The 14,321-nt window shown below is 43.2% G+C and overlaps 5 protein-coding genes across 10 annotated transcripts; 3 read left to right on the forward strand and 2 right to left on the reverse strand.

Moving 5' to 3' along the window:
- Nucleotides 1-2,873: 2,873 nt before the first annotated feature.
- Nucleotides 2,874-3,681, forward strand: Polr2E (DNA-directed RNA polymerases I, II, and III subunit Rpb5). Its single transcript, XM_017072515.4, has one exon. The coding sequence runs from the start codon at nucleotides 2,950-2,952 to the stop codon at nucleotides 3,580-3,582; it is 633 nt and encodes a 210-aa protein (XP_016928004.1). The 5' UTR covers nucleotides 2,874-2,949; the 3' UTR covers nucleotides 3,583-3,681.
- A 257-nt stretch (nucleotides 3,682-3,938) lies between these two features.
- On the forward strand, nucleotides 3,939-5,617 carry LOC108010082 (uncharacterized). The gene is made up of 3 exons (XM_017074898.4): nucleotides 3,939-5,033; nucleotides 5,093-5,226; nucleotides 5,278-5,617. Exons 1-3 carry the CDS (start codon nucleotides 4,057-4,059, stop codon nucleotides 5,460-5,462), a joined length of 1,296 nt encoding a protein of 431 aa, XP_016930387.3. The 5' UTR covers nucleotides 3,939-4,056; the 3' UTR covers nucleotides 5,463-5,617.
- Nucleotides 5,586-7,477, reverse strand: LOC108010081 (uncharacterized). The gene has a single exon (XM_017074897.4). It carries the CDS (start codon nucleotides 7,432-7,434, stop codon nucleotides 5,614-5,616), a length of 1,821 nt encoding a protein of 606 aa, XP_016930386.3. The 5' UTR covers nucleotides 7,435-7,477; the 3' UTR covers nucleotides 5,586-5,613.
- Nucleotides 7,478-7,993: 516 nt separating this feature from the next.
- Nucleotides 7,994-9,723, reverse strand: LOC118876998 (uncharacterized). The gene is made up of 5 exons (XM_065863515.2): nucleotides 9,579-9,723; nucleotides 8,862-9,037; nucleotides 8,720-8,805; nucleotides 8,489-8,618; nucleotides 7,994-8,416 (listed from the first exon to the last, which is right to left on the reverse strand). Exons 2-5 carry the CDS (start codon nucleotides 9,025-9,027, stop codon nucleotides 8,181-8,183), a joined length of 618 nt encoding a protein of 205 aa, XP_065719587.2. The 5' UTR covers nucleotides 9,028-9,037; nucleotides 9,579-9,723; the 3' UTR covers nucleotides 7,994-8,180.
- Nucleotides 9,724-10,182: 459 nt separating this feature from the next.
- On the forward strand, nucleotides 10,183-13,626 carry LOC108008358 (uncharacterized). 6 transcript variants are annotated; one of them, XM_036813487.3, is made up of 8 exons: nucleotides 10,183-10,471; nucleotides 11,087-11,234; nucleotides 11,293-11,849; nucleotides 11,908-12,056; nucleotides 12,152-12,535; nucleotides 12,625-12,726; nucleotides 12,797-13,110; nucleotides 13,168-13,626. In XM_036813487.3, exons 2-8 carry the CDS (start codon nucleotides 11,120-11,122, stop codon nucleotides 13,284-13,286), a joined length of 1,740 nt encoding a protein of 579 aa, XP_036669382.3. In that variant the 5' UTR covers nucleotides 10,183-10,471; nucleotides 11,087-11,119; the 3' UTR covers nucleotides 13,287-13,626. The 6 variants fall into 6 exon arrangements, with proteins under 6 accessions (XP_036669382.3, XP_016927680.3, XP_016927682.3 ...); XM_017072191.4 differs by having other exon boundaries at nucleotides 10,184-10,471; nucleotides 11,100-11,234; XM_017072193.4 differs by having other exon boundaries at nucleotides 10,184-10,471; nucleotides 11,100-11,234; nucleotides 11,299-11,849.
- The last annotated feature ends 695 nt before the right edge of the window (nucleotides 13,627-14,321 follow it).

The following is a 14,321-nucleotide window of genomic DNA, read 5'->3' on the forward strand; positions in this document are numbered from 1 at the left end:
TCTCAATTTCCTTATCTGCTAACCTTCTGATTTGCCTAGCTCAATGTCAATGGCCAGACTGAGGCTGTGATATATATATGCACCAGAAAGTCATCTGGCAAATAATTATAAATTCCCGGCGCTGCTCGTCTACCTGGATGCTTGCCGGCTTTATCCCCGCGCCATTATCCGTGGCTCATCATCAGCTAAACCGAAAATAAATGCCATTTCGAGCAAATTTCGCAATGCAGCGCACGCACAGGACGACAAGCCACGACCAGGGCCACAAGGATGTGCTGGCTTTTGTCCTTGCCAATTGGACCTCACCTGGCTGTCCTCAAGTGATGGGATAGGTACTATTTTTTAACTTTAAAAATTTTATAAAATGTCGGTATATATAGGTAATTGCTTATTGCTTCTTGGGAGGGGGTGTTAAATGTTATGGAACATTTTTTGGAAAATACCAAAAGTATTAAATATAATAATATAATAAAAATGTCTTTACGCTAATATTATCCTTAACTTTTATATTTTGCTTAATATATCTATAATAAATTAAATTTTCTTTTAATGTTCAGCTGCTTAATATTATAGGTAAGTAACAAGGAACTAAATATAGCACTACAAATTAAGATATTTAAAAAAATGGCATAAATAAATTTAAAAAAAATCTTTTTGAACTTATAAATTTGACAATGGCTTTAAATTAGCTAAAGTAAATCATTATAAATCTTAGTCGTGGGAAATTTTTTCTGTCCTGTGATAAAAGTCCCTGTTTTTTAGGTACCTAGAAATGTACCCATATTAATCTTACCGGATTTTTGCCAACACTGCTCCCCTAACTCACCTGATATGGGGGTTCCGTGGCACCCAAAACATTATCGCCGCGCTTATCGCGTCGTCATCATCGGCGTTATCAACAGCTTAGCCCCGCCGCAAAAACTTTGCAAGTGCGCCACGTTCCGCTGCAGTGACTGCCACGCCCCCAGCGCGCTTCACCGCCCCCGCCGACTCACCCATTCCGTGCGCCTCAATAATTTTGATCAGATTTTCTGACGCTCTTGTCCAGCGGTGGTGTCGTGCTTCCTACAATATTTTTGCATTTATAATGCAATTCATCGTTCATTTTTCATACTTGCACAAAGTGGATTTTTATTAGATTCCCTTTATTCTCGGTTATTTTTTTCCTTGCCTTTTGCCCCTCGCTTTGTGAACTTTGTTTTTGCCATGCGTACCCAGCACTTCGCCGGGTTTTAATGTGGTCTGGCCATATGGAGCGATGGGCAGCTTGAAATTTCAATATCATCGATCTGGGAATGAGCAACAGAAACCAATAAATTCCAAATAAGGATAAGAATGCATTCGCCGGGTAAACAAAAACTATTGGCAGTGAGGTTAAGGATTTTTTAATGCTTGAGGAAAAGCTACCCTTTGTTTGAGGTCTCTTTGCCAACTGAAAACCAGCAACCATTTAAAAATAATATTTATAAAATAATTCATTCACCTTGATTTTAAACGATTAATTGATTTCATAAATAAATTTGTTTAATGTAGAAAGCAATATTAACTGCAACTTCAGTAGAAATATAATAAATAAGCGAAAAGAAAGATATCATTTTGAATGTGTTGTTATGTAGATTATGTGAAAAAAATGATATATACGAATATATTGTATATGTGAAAATGTATTTACCAAAATATCTAAATCCTGCTTAATTTACAAATCAAATGGTTATGCTTTAAATAATAAAATAAAATATATTTTAAAGATAGTTTACTTTATTTGAGTTCCCCATTTACTGACATCCCACCGATTGGAATTTACCCCCACTCAGGTTTTAATAACTGCAAAAGTTCAAAGTGCGTGGCTTCATTTATTATGCATATTTTCCGCACAATTTGTCAATGCCGTTCGCGGCTGTATGAGGCCGTCGAGGAAAAACTATTTGGAAAACAAACGCAAAACAGCACTCCTCACACATTGCGAATTTTCTATTAAATAAACTGTCAGTCATTGACGTTGGTGCGTCGTGGACGTGCGGATGGGATGCGAAAGTCATACCCGATGATGTTCCAAATAATTGCACTTGGGTGTGGGAAATAGGATGGCGATGGGATGGGTATGGGATGGGAAATATTAACGGCATTTTTAGTGAGCGGCACGCAGACAAAGGATAAGAATAGCGGCCATGCCACCGCAGCATATTATTTGCCCGTCTGGGCCGTAATTGAATGTTGCACGTAAAATATTGCGAGGAAAGTGAGTTGGGTTCATTACGGGGTCACACAACGTGAGTGTTGGGGAAGACATACCTCATATCGAACGCATTGACAATGAGTGGCAAAAAATATAATGACTGAATGCCAGAAATATGTTGAAATAGAATACCTGTGCGACTTGAAATCCGATTTAAAGAGTTTTAAATGGAGATTTTAAAAGATATTTTAGACACCAATTGGGAAAACGAAAGTTAAAGTAGTAAATAAGAGGGCGAATATTTTTGAAAAGTAAAATATAATAAATATAGAGCCAACGCTTAGGTTATAAGTTGATTAAAAGTATATCTTAATCTAATTTATTATGTATAATATGTTTCAATCTAGTAGTTAAAATAATTTGTATTACACTTTATATTGCCTTTTTAAAATGATACAAATTGTTCCAATGTGATTACTAAAACTAATGTTAGGAATTTTCAAAATGCGTATTTATTATAGCTTTATAAATAAACTGGCATAGATTGTTATGCCAAAGCAAAGTATTAAAGTTGAAAATCTAAAATATTTAAAAATTTAACTGACCGTTATAACTTAAGGTTCGAGTCATTGCTAAACGTGAGACCATCTCCGTTATTTAGTATTTTTTATAGTATTTAGCAGCTGAACGGTACTATTCGCCGGAGACGCCACGGTCATACTTTCGCATCCGCGTGTTTATAATTTAGAAATTGTTAATTTCGCAAAATAACCATGGACGACGAGGCGGAAACCTACAAGCTGTGGCGCATTCGGAAGACCATCATGCAGCTGAGCCATGATCGCGGCTACCTGGTGACGCAAGACGAGTTGGACCAGACCCTGGAACAATTCAAGGAGATGTTTGGCGACAAACCCAGTGAAAAGCGACCCGCTCGCTCGGATTTAATTGTTTTAGTGGCCCACAACGACGATCCCACGGATCAGATGTTCGTCTTCTTCCCTGAGGAGCCCAAGATCGGCATCAAGACCATCAAGACTTACTGCACCCGCATGCAGGAGGAGAACATCCACCGGGCCATCGTTGTGGTTCAGGGCGGCATGACGCCCTCTGCGAAACAATCACTCGTGGACATGGCCCCCAAGTACATTCTGGAGCAGTTCCTCGAATCCGAGCTGCTGATCAACATCACGGAGCACGAACTGGTCCCCGAGCACGTGGTCATGACCGTCGAGGAGAAGCAGGAGCTGCTCAGTCGTTACAAACTCAAGGAGAACATGTTGATGAGGATCCAAGCGGGCGATCCGGTGGCGAGATACTTTGGACTCAAGCGCGGTCAGGTGGTCAAGATCATCCGTTCCTCGGAGACCGCAGGAAGGTACATCTCCTACCGACTGGTGTGCTGATACTGGACCTACGATCTTTATATGTAACTTAAGAACTCTATGATTTAAGCAAAAGGTAGCGAGCTTGCACTAATAAAGCACAATCTTTTTGAAAGTGTTTTAGAGTTGTTTATTTTTAGTTGGAAGAGAAACTTTGCTTGTTTAAAATTTAAACTAATTTCCTTGGTTTTTGTTGCTTGTCCCTTTTGTAGCCCGAACAAGGTGCTCTTGAATTTTTATTTGTGAGAGATCTGCATTTGGTACCATGTCTTATCTTTTTTTAAGCTTATTTACTTTTATTTATTTTTTAAAGTGCTGTGTGAAGAGGTTATAAGTACACATAGTGGCCATTTTAAGGACCAGCGACGGTCACACTGTGAAGACAACCAAAACAAAAAAATACAATACACAATTGTAATTATACAACCCGAACGAAAAGCGTCGAGAAGGAGGCGTGTCTAGAGAAGCGGAGGACTCGGAGGTGACCCCTAAGCCATGGCAATGCTGACCCGCTTGACCAGCAGCGGCACCACCACGGTGGCAGGAGCCCCCGGATCCCCCAAGGGTCTGCAGCGGTTCCAAAACTACATTTCCGCCTTCTTGTGGCCGGGAACGCAGCGCCAGCGGCGGAAGTCCACGCAGCTCGATGCCATCGACTGCTTCACCAACGACTTGGTCACGAGGAAGACCCAGAAGTGGGAGGAGCTGCGCGACAGCCTGATGAATAGGCCAACGCCCGGAAACCAGGAGACGGATACCAACAGCAATGTGGCAACGGAGGGCAAGGTGGGCAGCACCTCCACTAGCTTCAGCCAGAATGTGGGCCTGATGTCCAAGGGTATGATGAGCGACCTAAAGGCTCTGCGCTCACCCCAACTGGGACTGGATATAAGATCCCTTTCGCAGGCGCAACTGGACAACCTGCTGATGGCCACGCTGGAAATCAAAAACAAGTTGGACTTTCTCTACCTGATCCGCCAGTGCATCCGCTGCAACTTGTTGCCTTCCAACGAGGTGTTTGTGTCCTGCCTCAAGTATTTGAGTGCCCAGCGCAAGCTCCAGCAGTTGGAGGCACTGGCGGACACCTGCCGGCAGCTGAAGCACCCCTTCTCACAGACCTACGCGGACTTGGCTCCTTTCCGGGCCATCGCTCTGTGGAACAATGGCAATGTGGACGTGGCCCTGATGACCCTGCATCGGGGCTATGGGGTGAGCATGACGTCGGAGGAGGGCAGGCGGATGGCGCGAACAGCTTTTCGTACCATTTCCGAGGAGACGCTGGCCCAAAAGAGTGAGGCTGTTCTGGTTTCGCTGCTCGAGGTGGCACGTGCCATTCACAGCGAGCACAAGGACATCTTTGTGGTGGCCTGTGTATGGAAGCAGTGCTTCGCAAGCGATTGGTTCTGCGACCAAAAATCAGCGGGCGAACTGTTCGAACATTACAAGGAGCTGCAGGAACTGGTGGAGCGAAGGTAAGGGGTTTGAGTTCTTTAGAAACCCATAGACTTAATCCTTCTTTTCTCCTTTCCAGAGCCAGTCCCCTATGCTCTTCATTCCTGGGTCGCAACAATGTAGATGCCGTGCATCGTCTTATCGAGGTGTTTCTGCAGCACCAGCAGCGTTCAGCCTGCTCCAGCTGCCTCAGCCTGCTCTTCAACTATCAATGTGAGTCTTGAAAACCCACCCAGACACTAAGTAATCACCATTCTCTTTCAGACATGCGTAAAGACCTGCGTGCCTGCGCCGAGATTGTCAAATCCTGCAGTGAGTTGGAGATGCCGCTAAATGAGCTGCAGAACGAACAGTTCCTCAGTCTGTTCCTCGACCAGAGCGATCCTTTGGACTCTTCGGGCGTGGCCAGCAAGTACAAGGCACCCAAGTCCTTCCAGTACAAGTTCTAGTTCCAAGTTGCGAACGTTAAGCCGTTGTCATCGTAGTTATAGCACAAGAATGTGTTTGCACCATTGAGCAATATTGCAAGCCATCCCCCCATTTAAGCCCCTCCCCAAGAAAACTAGCGCCTCTTTAATAAATGTTATTTAATGTCCATGTTCAAGTGCCGCCTTCGTCCCGCATGTTGCCCTCGGGCAGCTGGCCTGGCAGAATGCCAACGCACTCGTAGCAGCGAGATATCAGGTGGTTGCCGCATCGATGTTGCAAACACTGTTGGCACCGTGTTCGGGATTTGGTGCCGCGTTTGTTCCTAGCGCAGGGCTTGCACCTGCGATGCTTTTCGCCATAGCGACTGGCCAAGTTGACGCCCAGCGGCAAACTCATTTTGTCTGGCGTCAGGACGCCCACGCTGTGCGTTAGTTTAGCTTCACCGGTCGCCTCGCTGAGCAGCCGCTGACTGGATTGGCCCAGAATCTCGCAGATCTGCAGCCGCATCACGAGCGAAGTGCTGGTGGATCTGCGCTGAAGGCGTCGCTGCAACCTCTGCTGGGTGAGGAAGAGTCCCAACTGCCGCTGGAAGTCACGCTGCTCCATCGCCGCATCGCCTTTGGGCGAAAGTCGTAGCAGAATCCAGGCATTTACAGCCGCCGCATTGAGCACAAAGTGGAGTAGTTGCAGGAAGGGATTAGCCTGCTTCCTAAGCGCAGCGGGTGTGGCGTGTGCCGTGCTGAAACGCTGCGACAGTTCATGGAATTGCTGACAGGCATGAGAGGTCTGCTGATAAGCCTGGAGAGCATCTACTTGGGAGCTGAGACCGCAACAGAACACCGCCTCGCCATCGAGGGGAATGAGCTTTGAGGCGCCACTGTACAGTGGTGATTCTATGTGCCACTGACGCGGCCAATCTGGCGAACTGGCATCCAGCATTCCTAGAGAGCTGATTTGGCGCTTCATCAGCTGCTCGCACTGCGCCACGTTGAGATGCCGTGTTCCAAGTGTCACGTTCCTTCCCGTCGTCTTGAAATCGCAGATCAGTTGCTCCACATCCTTGTCCGAGCACCTCTGGTTCCTGCTGACCACGGCATTGGCCATGTATAAGGTTCTGGCATCACAGCAGAGGGTCATGCGCGACTTGGCCACCGAGCAGGACGTTTCATCCACTGCCAACCAACTGCTGCAGCCGTAGTACGATCGACAGTTGATGAGTAGCCGCTGCCATAGCTTTTGGCCCTCGGACCAGCCGCAATTCCCCGCCAGACACTCGGAAATGCTCTCGAACCGAGCGAGTGTCATGGATGCCCGAAATATGGCATTGCCCAGCTCCAAGGTCCACAGCTCCTCCAGAGGCCCACTGTACCGGGCATTCCGGAATACCCCACTGAGGTAGCTCAAGCCCAAGAATGCCCGTAGCTCCACAATGTCCAGGGGTCGTGGGACAGTTGTGGCAGTTCTGCGCTTGCGCACCTGTTCGTTGACATGGCGGAGCAAAGACCTCAGCATTTCGTCGTCGAAGAGCAGCATCCAGGCCTCGACTGCATTGGAAACCGTGCGGGCGGGTCCCTTTCCGCATGCCTGTTGACCCAAGAGCGGGAGATCCTCCACAGACACCTCTGTACCCCTGGTCACGCTCCAAAGCTGGCCACAGGAGGAGGTGTAGTTTCCGGAATTTAGGGCTGGACGGCCACGGCCCCGCTTCGGGACAACTGGCCGGAGAGACTCCTCATTTTTCAGCACCATGTCCGCCAGATGGTCCTCTGTTATCAGCACATCGGCGTCCTCGAAGATCCAGGGAAAATTGCAAGTGGTCGCGGATTCCTGAAGCGGATCTGAGTCCTCTCCGTTGAAGCAGGCACTTTGAGCTGAGGCATCGGGCGGCGGCAGCTGCTCCTCCACCTGCATCTTCTCGTCAATCTCGTCTCCATCCTCCTGGTCACTGCACTTTATATTGGCCAGCAGCTCTTCATCCAGAACGCAATCCATTACAAAATTGCATCAAAACAAAACAAACTATAATATTTTTAGTGTGACCGCTGGTGGAATCTGGAAAAATGCCATCCCGCTCCCAACAACTTTTCAAATTATTTAATTAATAAAATTGGGTAGTTTTTCTTTTCATAGATAAGAATTCTTCTATCAGAAGAAAAGTATGGACTAACACATATTTTTGATTACCTGTTAATAAAATTAGACATTTACTTATAATAAAAAAATATCACATTTTTAAAATTTTACTTCCGGTTACAGGCTGTTTAAAAATTCAGGAGGAACTATTTAGGCTCGTTCAACAATTCAGAAATTCAACAGTTTAGGGAATTAGGTACGATTTTTAATGGTAATAGAAATTAACAACATTTTGAAACATTTTTCATTCAATGAATAGTTTATGAATATAGAAAATATGCCTTGTTTAATATAACCAATCTAGACCGAAGCTTAGAGGGCTAGCCCCACTTTCTCCCTTAGATTCTTAAAACTTTGACTTCATAGTTATATTTTTTACGAGAGCGCAAGTTCCACAACCGCCACTGAAAATTGTCAATCAACATACAAATATCTGTTTATTTCTTTAACAATGAATGGATAGAACAATTTTCAAGTCTCTTGGGGGACTCACGTATTTTCTGTGAACCACCGCCTGAAACCATTTGTCTTTATTTTCCAGCACATTCAATTTCGAAAAAGTTTAAAATTAATAATGGGGATGTTTTTTAACAACATAAAAGTAATTATGATCTTTTCAATAAATTATCAGTATCTTCATTATCGGGAAAGTTCACATCATACAAAGACGGCTCGAACTTGTATTGATATACATAAGAATTCCAGTCTAACTTGGTCGAAAGAGATTTGTCCTCGATGTTATCTGGTGTATCCAAACGAAGCCGCTGAAGTTCAAGTTCATTAGATTTCTTAATATCATTTAAAAGCGAGTAGATCCCAGAAATGAGAAAACAGTTGAATACTAAAATTGGCAGAAGTAGAGATTTATATTATGTATATTTAAAAAATAAATGAGTCTGGGAGAAAAACTCACAGATAAAGACCAGGCATTGCAGGATGGAGAGACTATCATTTGCTTTCATATAATAGTTTGTCAACATTACGCTTCCGCAAAGGACTAATCCTCTGTTGATTAGCCAGGGAAACAGAAGTAGATGGCGTTCCTAAAAAAAAAACATAAGTACAACAATTTCTTACTTCTGATTATGATTGTGCTATGACTTGGGTAGAAATACGCGGCTTCGGAAATGAATCCTTCACTTACCTTAATGGTACCAAGAATCAGCAGAGATGAGGTCAGTAAATGACTTATATTAAACGCGAGGTAAAAACTATTGCGAATGACGTGTCCTGAAAAATAAGCTTAATGTCCTGACACATTAACTACATAACCAATTATATCTTACCAGTTTCACTCTTTTCATGTCGTTCACGTTCGAGTAATGAAATTGTGCCCCAATAAATCGTTGACGTGATGAAGAAAATCACTTCCAACCAACCGACAACCAAGCCAAAAGTTCTCAACTGCAACCAAAAAATGGCTTTCGACATTTTTGCGGAATCAGAGAACATATATTTGCGACTATAAAGAAGAATTTGGGTAAATCAAACATTTGTAACAAACCCGTTTTTAACAAAAAAGCCTACAGAACTTGAGTTCAAGAAAATATGACAAAATTTATTAAAGCCAACCTTAAAAATAATTCAGTTATTGAATGCGAAGTAAGAAAACTCATTATATATCGAGTGTATACAGGAAACGGGCAGTTGCAATCTTCCGAATAAACAGTCATAATTTAAATTATATGGTTTCAAAGGGTACAGGAATTTATTTTATGACTCACAACTTTAAAATTTTTTTGTTATCAGCATTCGGGTTTTTACAAGAACTTGTGTTAGGTTTTATTGGTAGCTTTGAGAAGAGGGAACCTAACGATTATAATATTTACTTTAATCAAAAAAAAAATATTTATAATTTTTATTTATAAATTCAAGTTTAAGAATTTTAATTGATTTTTTTCAAATGATCTTCGATAAGACTTATTTGACATTTTTTTTCGAAAGTGATAGAAATTATTGTAAGATAATTTATAACATAGTAGCTACTATGTATACCAATTTACCAAGGCTTCAAAAGCTCGGGTATTTGAAGTCTTTTTGAAAAAATATGGGAACCAATCCTTCCTTTGCTGAAGGCGACGCACAACTGGTTTGGTGAGCATAATTGCGTAAGCTTTTCTTGAAAGCTGTGGCGATAAACAAATGTGATACGGCAGCAGAAATATGCGAGATTATTTCGGTTCCTTATCGGTAATCCTGGTTTAATGACGAGATTATTAACTCGTTTTTTTTAATGCAATTACTGGCTGTAGTTTTAGAATTTTAAAAACTAGTTTAATTTTTGAACGGGTTTATTGTAATGTTTTGAATTGAAACTTTTGTCTAACGAAACTGGAGTCTACTGTCGACTTAACCTCTTGCTACCTCTTCTAATAAAATAGTTGTATAAATAAAAAATTTCATGAGCTTCATTTACGCATTCGTTTTATTACCAACGTCATTGAAATTGGAAAAAAATGGACACCTAAATAAAGATTTTATAATACATAAATATTTTTAGCCTCAATTAAATTCTTCGCGCAAATTTTTGAATTTGTACGGCGGCTACTTTCGGAACTGGTTCCACGACATTAATGGACTCCCATCACTGACTTATCGCACCTCAGCGTCTATCGAAGTTTTTTCGTCGCTAGTATTGTTGTTGTTTGGCACGCAGAGGAAAAACGAAGAAAAGTTTTGGAAAACCGTGTGGAAATTAACACTCACACGGCCCAATTTAGTCCTCGCAGTTTGCGAAAAGTTGCCGTCGAAATGTCTAAAAGCCTCCGGTTGTGACGACCTGCCCCGTCACCAGCATCCCAATCCTCATCTGGATCGGGGTGCCGCGGGCTAAAACTCTTGAAAATTAAGTGTTAAGTGCAATTCAATGCCAGTGGCAAATGTTCAATTACTGCAGGTGAATCCCCGGGTGCTCAAGATGCCCGTTATTTACGCGCCCAGTGAATTTGTCAAAATATTTTGGCTAAAGTGTCAATTTGACATGTTATATGTCACGGTCTCTTGTGTGCGAAAACGATACCTGTGCGATAGTTAATCGATAGCGAACCAACTTATTTTAAATTTAAATTTTCAACAAATTATTATTTAAAGTATTAGGCCTGTTTATGTGTTATACTATATATTTTGAAAATATCATATTCAATTGTTCCGAAAAATACAAGTTTACATACAAGTAGGCCAATAAGGAAAGAACCGATTTAAAATCAAATTTAAAAGAAATGTTTTCGAACCCTAGATGGCCATGACTTTGGTGTCTGAAGGATTTGCCTGCCTTCCAGAAAAGTTAGTTTAATCTCAAAGTCTGTGGTGACAACACGAAAAGTTTTCTACCAAAAAAAAAAGATTGTAATAAGTCAAATTTTTCACAAAACTACAAAATTATTCTTGTAATCATCCTTTTCAAAAAAGAAGAAAACAATATAACCATTGAAAAGGTTTCAATGGTTATATTGTTTTCGAGCACGAGCACACGAAAACTATACAGATCTGATTAAAATCTCTTATTTACAAGGATGATTTTCTAGTTTTTTCAGCATAAGCTGCAATGATCTCGCCGGAACAAGAAGAGGTCAATATGGTCCTGGATCGCCATGTGCGCCAGAATATCCAGGACATGATGCACGAGGCTCATGTGCAGGCGAGCTTGCTAGAGAGCGAAGGTGAGTCGGCATTTTTGAAGGGTTTGCCCAAGTAGAATCCTGTCTAAATCCACATTAGCTGCAGGTCGCGACCGCTTTCATTCCGACTCCAGCTTAGATCAGGATTCCCTTCACGCCGACGACTCCATGGCCGTCATATGTGACACCCTGTCCGCCGATGGCATCGTCGAGGAGGACCTGACCCACGAACAGGGCGGTGCCGATGGCAGCGAGGTGCAAAACTACCATGACATGATGGTGGACACGGACCATCACATCGACATCAATGGATCGTTGCGCAAGCGCCGTGGAAATCTACCCAAGCACTCGGTTAAGATCTTGAAGCGTTGGCTCTACGAGCACCGCTACAACGCGTATCCCAGCGATGCAGAGAAGTTTACACTCTCCCAGGAGGCGAATCTGACGGTGCTTCAGGTGTGCAACTGGTTTATCAATGCCCGTCGCCGCATTCTGCCCGAGATGATCAGACGCGAGGGCAACGATCCATTACATTTCACGATCTCGCGACGTGGCAAGAAGGTCAGCCCCAACTCCTCGGGATCAAGCTCGGGAGCGTTGGGCCTGAACTTGGCTGGGACCCCAAATCCTATACATGGTAGTCCCGCATCCGAAGTGGTGGGTGGTTCTCTCGTTTGGGATATCTTGAAGTTAAACCCTTATAATTTATTTACAGGTCGTTGGCGCCACTGAAGAGGTAGATGGCGCCGGGGAGGTCCACGAGGGCATCGCCAATGTCCTGACCAACTTCGAACAGTATGTGCAGGGCCCCAACGGGCAAATGGTCAAGATGGAGCCAGAGTACGAGGACAGCGTTATCTACAGGTACCTACCGGTTGCTCTGATCTTTTATCTCTAGTCGTAGTCACCTCATCCGCCTTTCCCACCTACCCCCATCCACCTATTCCTCAACTACCAAGTTGGCAGCAGGCCATTGCAAATAATCCGATGGGCTTCCAAAGTCTTCACTCCTCGCTGCAAGCAACCATGATAGATAAAATCCAGAACTACCAGATGCGGAAGGCGGCGGCCATCGGGGGTTCGGCCAAATCTAGCACCGCTGGGAGCTCCAGTTCCAGCTCCAATACCGCCACCTCCATACTGCCGTATGGCCTGTTTGGTCAACTGCCGCCAGAATTCGATGACGAGAAGAAACCAAATCCGCCGAAGCGCGGAAGAAAGAGGCAGTCCGCTGGAAGGCAGGGAGAGAAGAGCAAGCAAGCGAAGCCGCAGACCGAGAATCAAGCGGAGGAGACGGTGATCTGCTATCAGGATGAATTCGGCAGCTTCGTGGTGGCCCCTAGGTACAACTGCCGAACCCACTGACTGATCTATTGCCTAAGTCCATTTCCAAGCATGTCCTGCGATGCTAAGAATTCCATTTTATCCTCAGGTCCGAGGGCGAGGAGAGCGGCCAGGGATACGAGTCCTGTGAGCAGCACAGCGAGGAGGAGGTGCGCTTCGAGACTTCCGATGATTGGCAGAGCGTGATGAAGTGAGTAGCTGTGGAGGGTTTACTGATACTGCTTAAGAGGGTCCTCTAATCTGGGCTTCTACTTTTTCAGGACCGTTTTCAGCACTGAGGAAGTTACCACATCAGCTGGCAACAATCCTAGTACTTCTGGCTCTAAGGGATCTGCTAAGAATGCCGCCTTTTGGAATTCTAACCAGCAGATAGTCAAGCGTGAAGGTGCGGTATTTTCGCAACAACAATTGGCAGCTCCAAGTAATGAGCTGGAGCAGCCCTCGGATTTTGAGACCATGTTGCCGACTAGCTCCAATCAACAGGAAATTGGTGATAATCTGCAGGCTGACGATGTGTTTGCCAGCACCGAGGCGGAAGCTGTGCAGAATCAGACTTCGCCGCCGCCATCACAAAGTAAGTAAACTATATTTATCCATCAGTTTACTGAATCTTTATAATATTCCCTTACAGCCTCCAGTCGAGAGGAGCGTGACCAGTACAAGTGTCTCTATTATCTAGTGGAGACTGCTATGGCCGTGCGCCAGACTGACGACGTCCAGGACGAGGAGTTTGTCTACATGGGCGACTAGAGCCCCAAAACTAACTAGCCATGCAATAGATCTCGACGATCCGTTGTACAGAAGCATGTATATATTTTAGTAACCGCAGTTTCTGCGGATACTAGAGCCCTAACCTTTGTTATTATGTTGATTGAGTAGGCTACTAACTTAATGTACAAATCATTAGATCAATTCACAATTCAATCACCCAGTCAAATACGCATATCCGCCGAGTCAATTCATGAACAAATCGGCCCAGTTCTGAACGAAAATCAAGAGTTGGGCATGATTCTTTCAAACTAAATACGATTGTGTATATTACTGGTATTAAAATAAACCAAAAACCTGTGCATTTGCAATACACCACAAACTCAGTTATATGAGCGTTGGACTTTGTAGTTTGATGATCGATGGTTAATGGTTGATTTGGGATTCTGAAAGTATTTTGAAGGTAATTATGAAATTTGATGCACACAAAAAAGGGAAGCTTATTCTAATTAAGTATCAAATTATGACTTAAAATAAGGTGAAAGGTTCTTAATCGGTGGTTAAGATTATTATGTATAAAATGAGCCAATCTTCGGAATAAACTTTAGTTCCAAAACCTTGGTTACTGTGATAATCCTTGGAAGCCGACCGCTTAAAAAATGTACTTTGGCATTTGCCTTACATTTTAATAACCGTTTTGAAAACAGCCTTGACTCCACCAGAATACTGTTTCTTGTGCTTTCAAAGTTTCTAGAAAAATAATGAAATACATTTAAATATACATGTTGTGTTAGCCTTTAATAACAATTTGGGGTCACCAAAAAATAGGATCTTTATAATTTTATTGAATTTTTATATTAGATAAGTTTCCCGTTATTAGATTAGTTTAAATTAAAACATTTACCAATTGCTCTTTAATTTAAAAATGTAGTTAGTTTCCATGCATAATCATTGCACATTGTAATAATTTATTTAAAACGTTTATTGTCGTTAAATTTATTTTAGTATTTTTCAACCCTTTGTGGTATTTTGTGAAACTCTTTCTAGCATGGTATTTCAGCGTTTTCCTCGCACGGT

The sequence above is a fragment of the Drosophila suzukii genome, chromosome 2R (assembly GCF_043229965.1).
Source record: "Drosophila suzukii chromosome 2R, CBGP_Dsuzu_IsoJpt1.0, whole genome shotgun sequence".
Taxonomy (NCBI): Eukaryota; Metazoa; Arthropoda; class Insecta; order Diptera; family Drosophilidae; genus Drosophila; species Drosophila suzukii.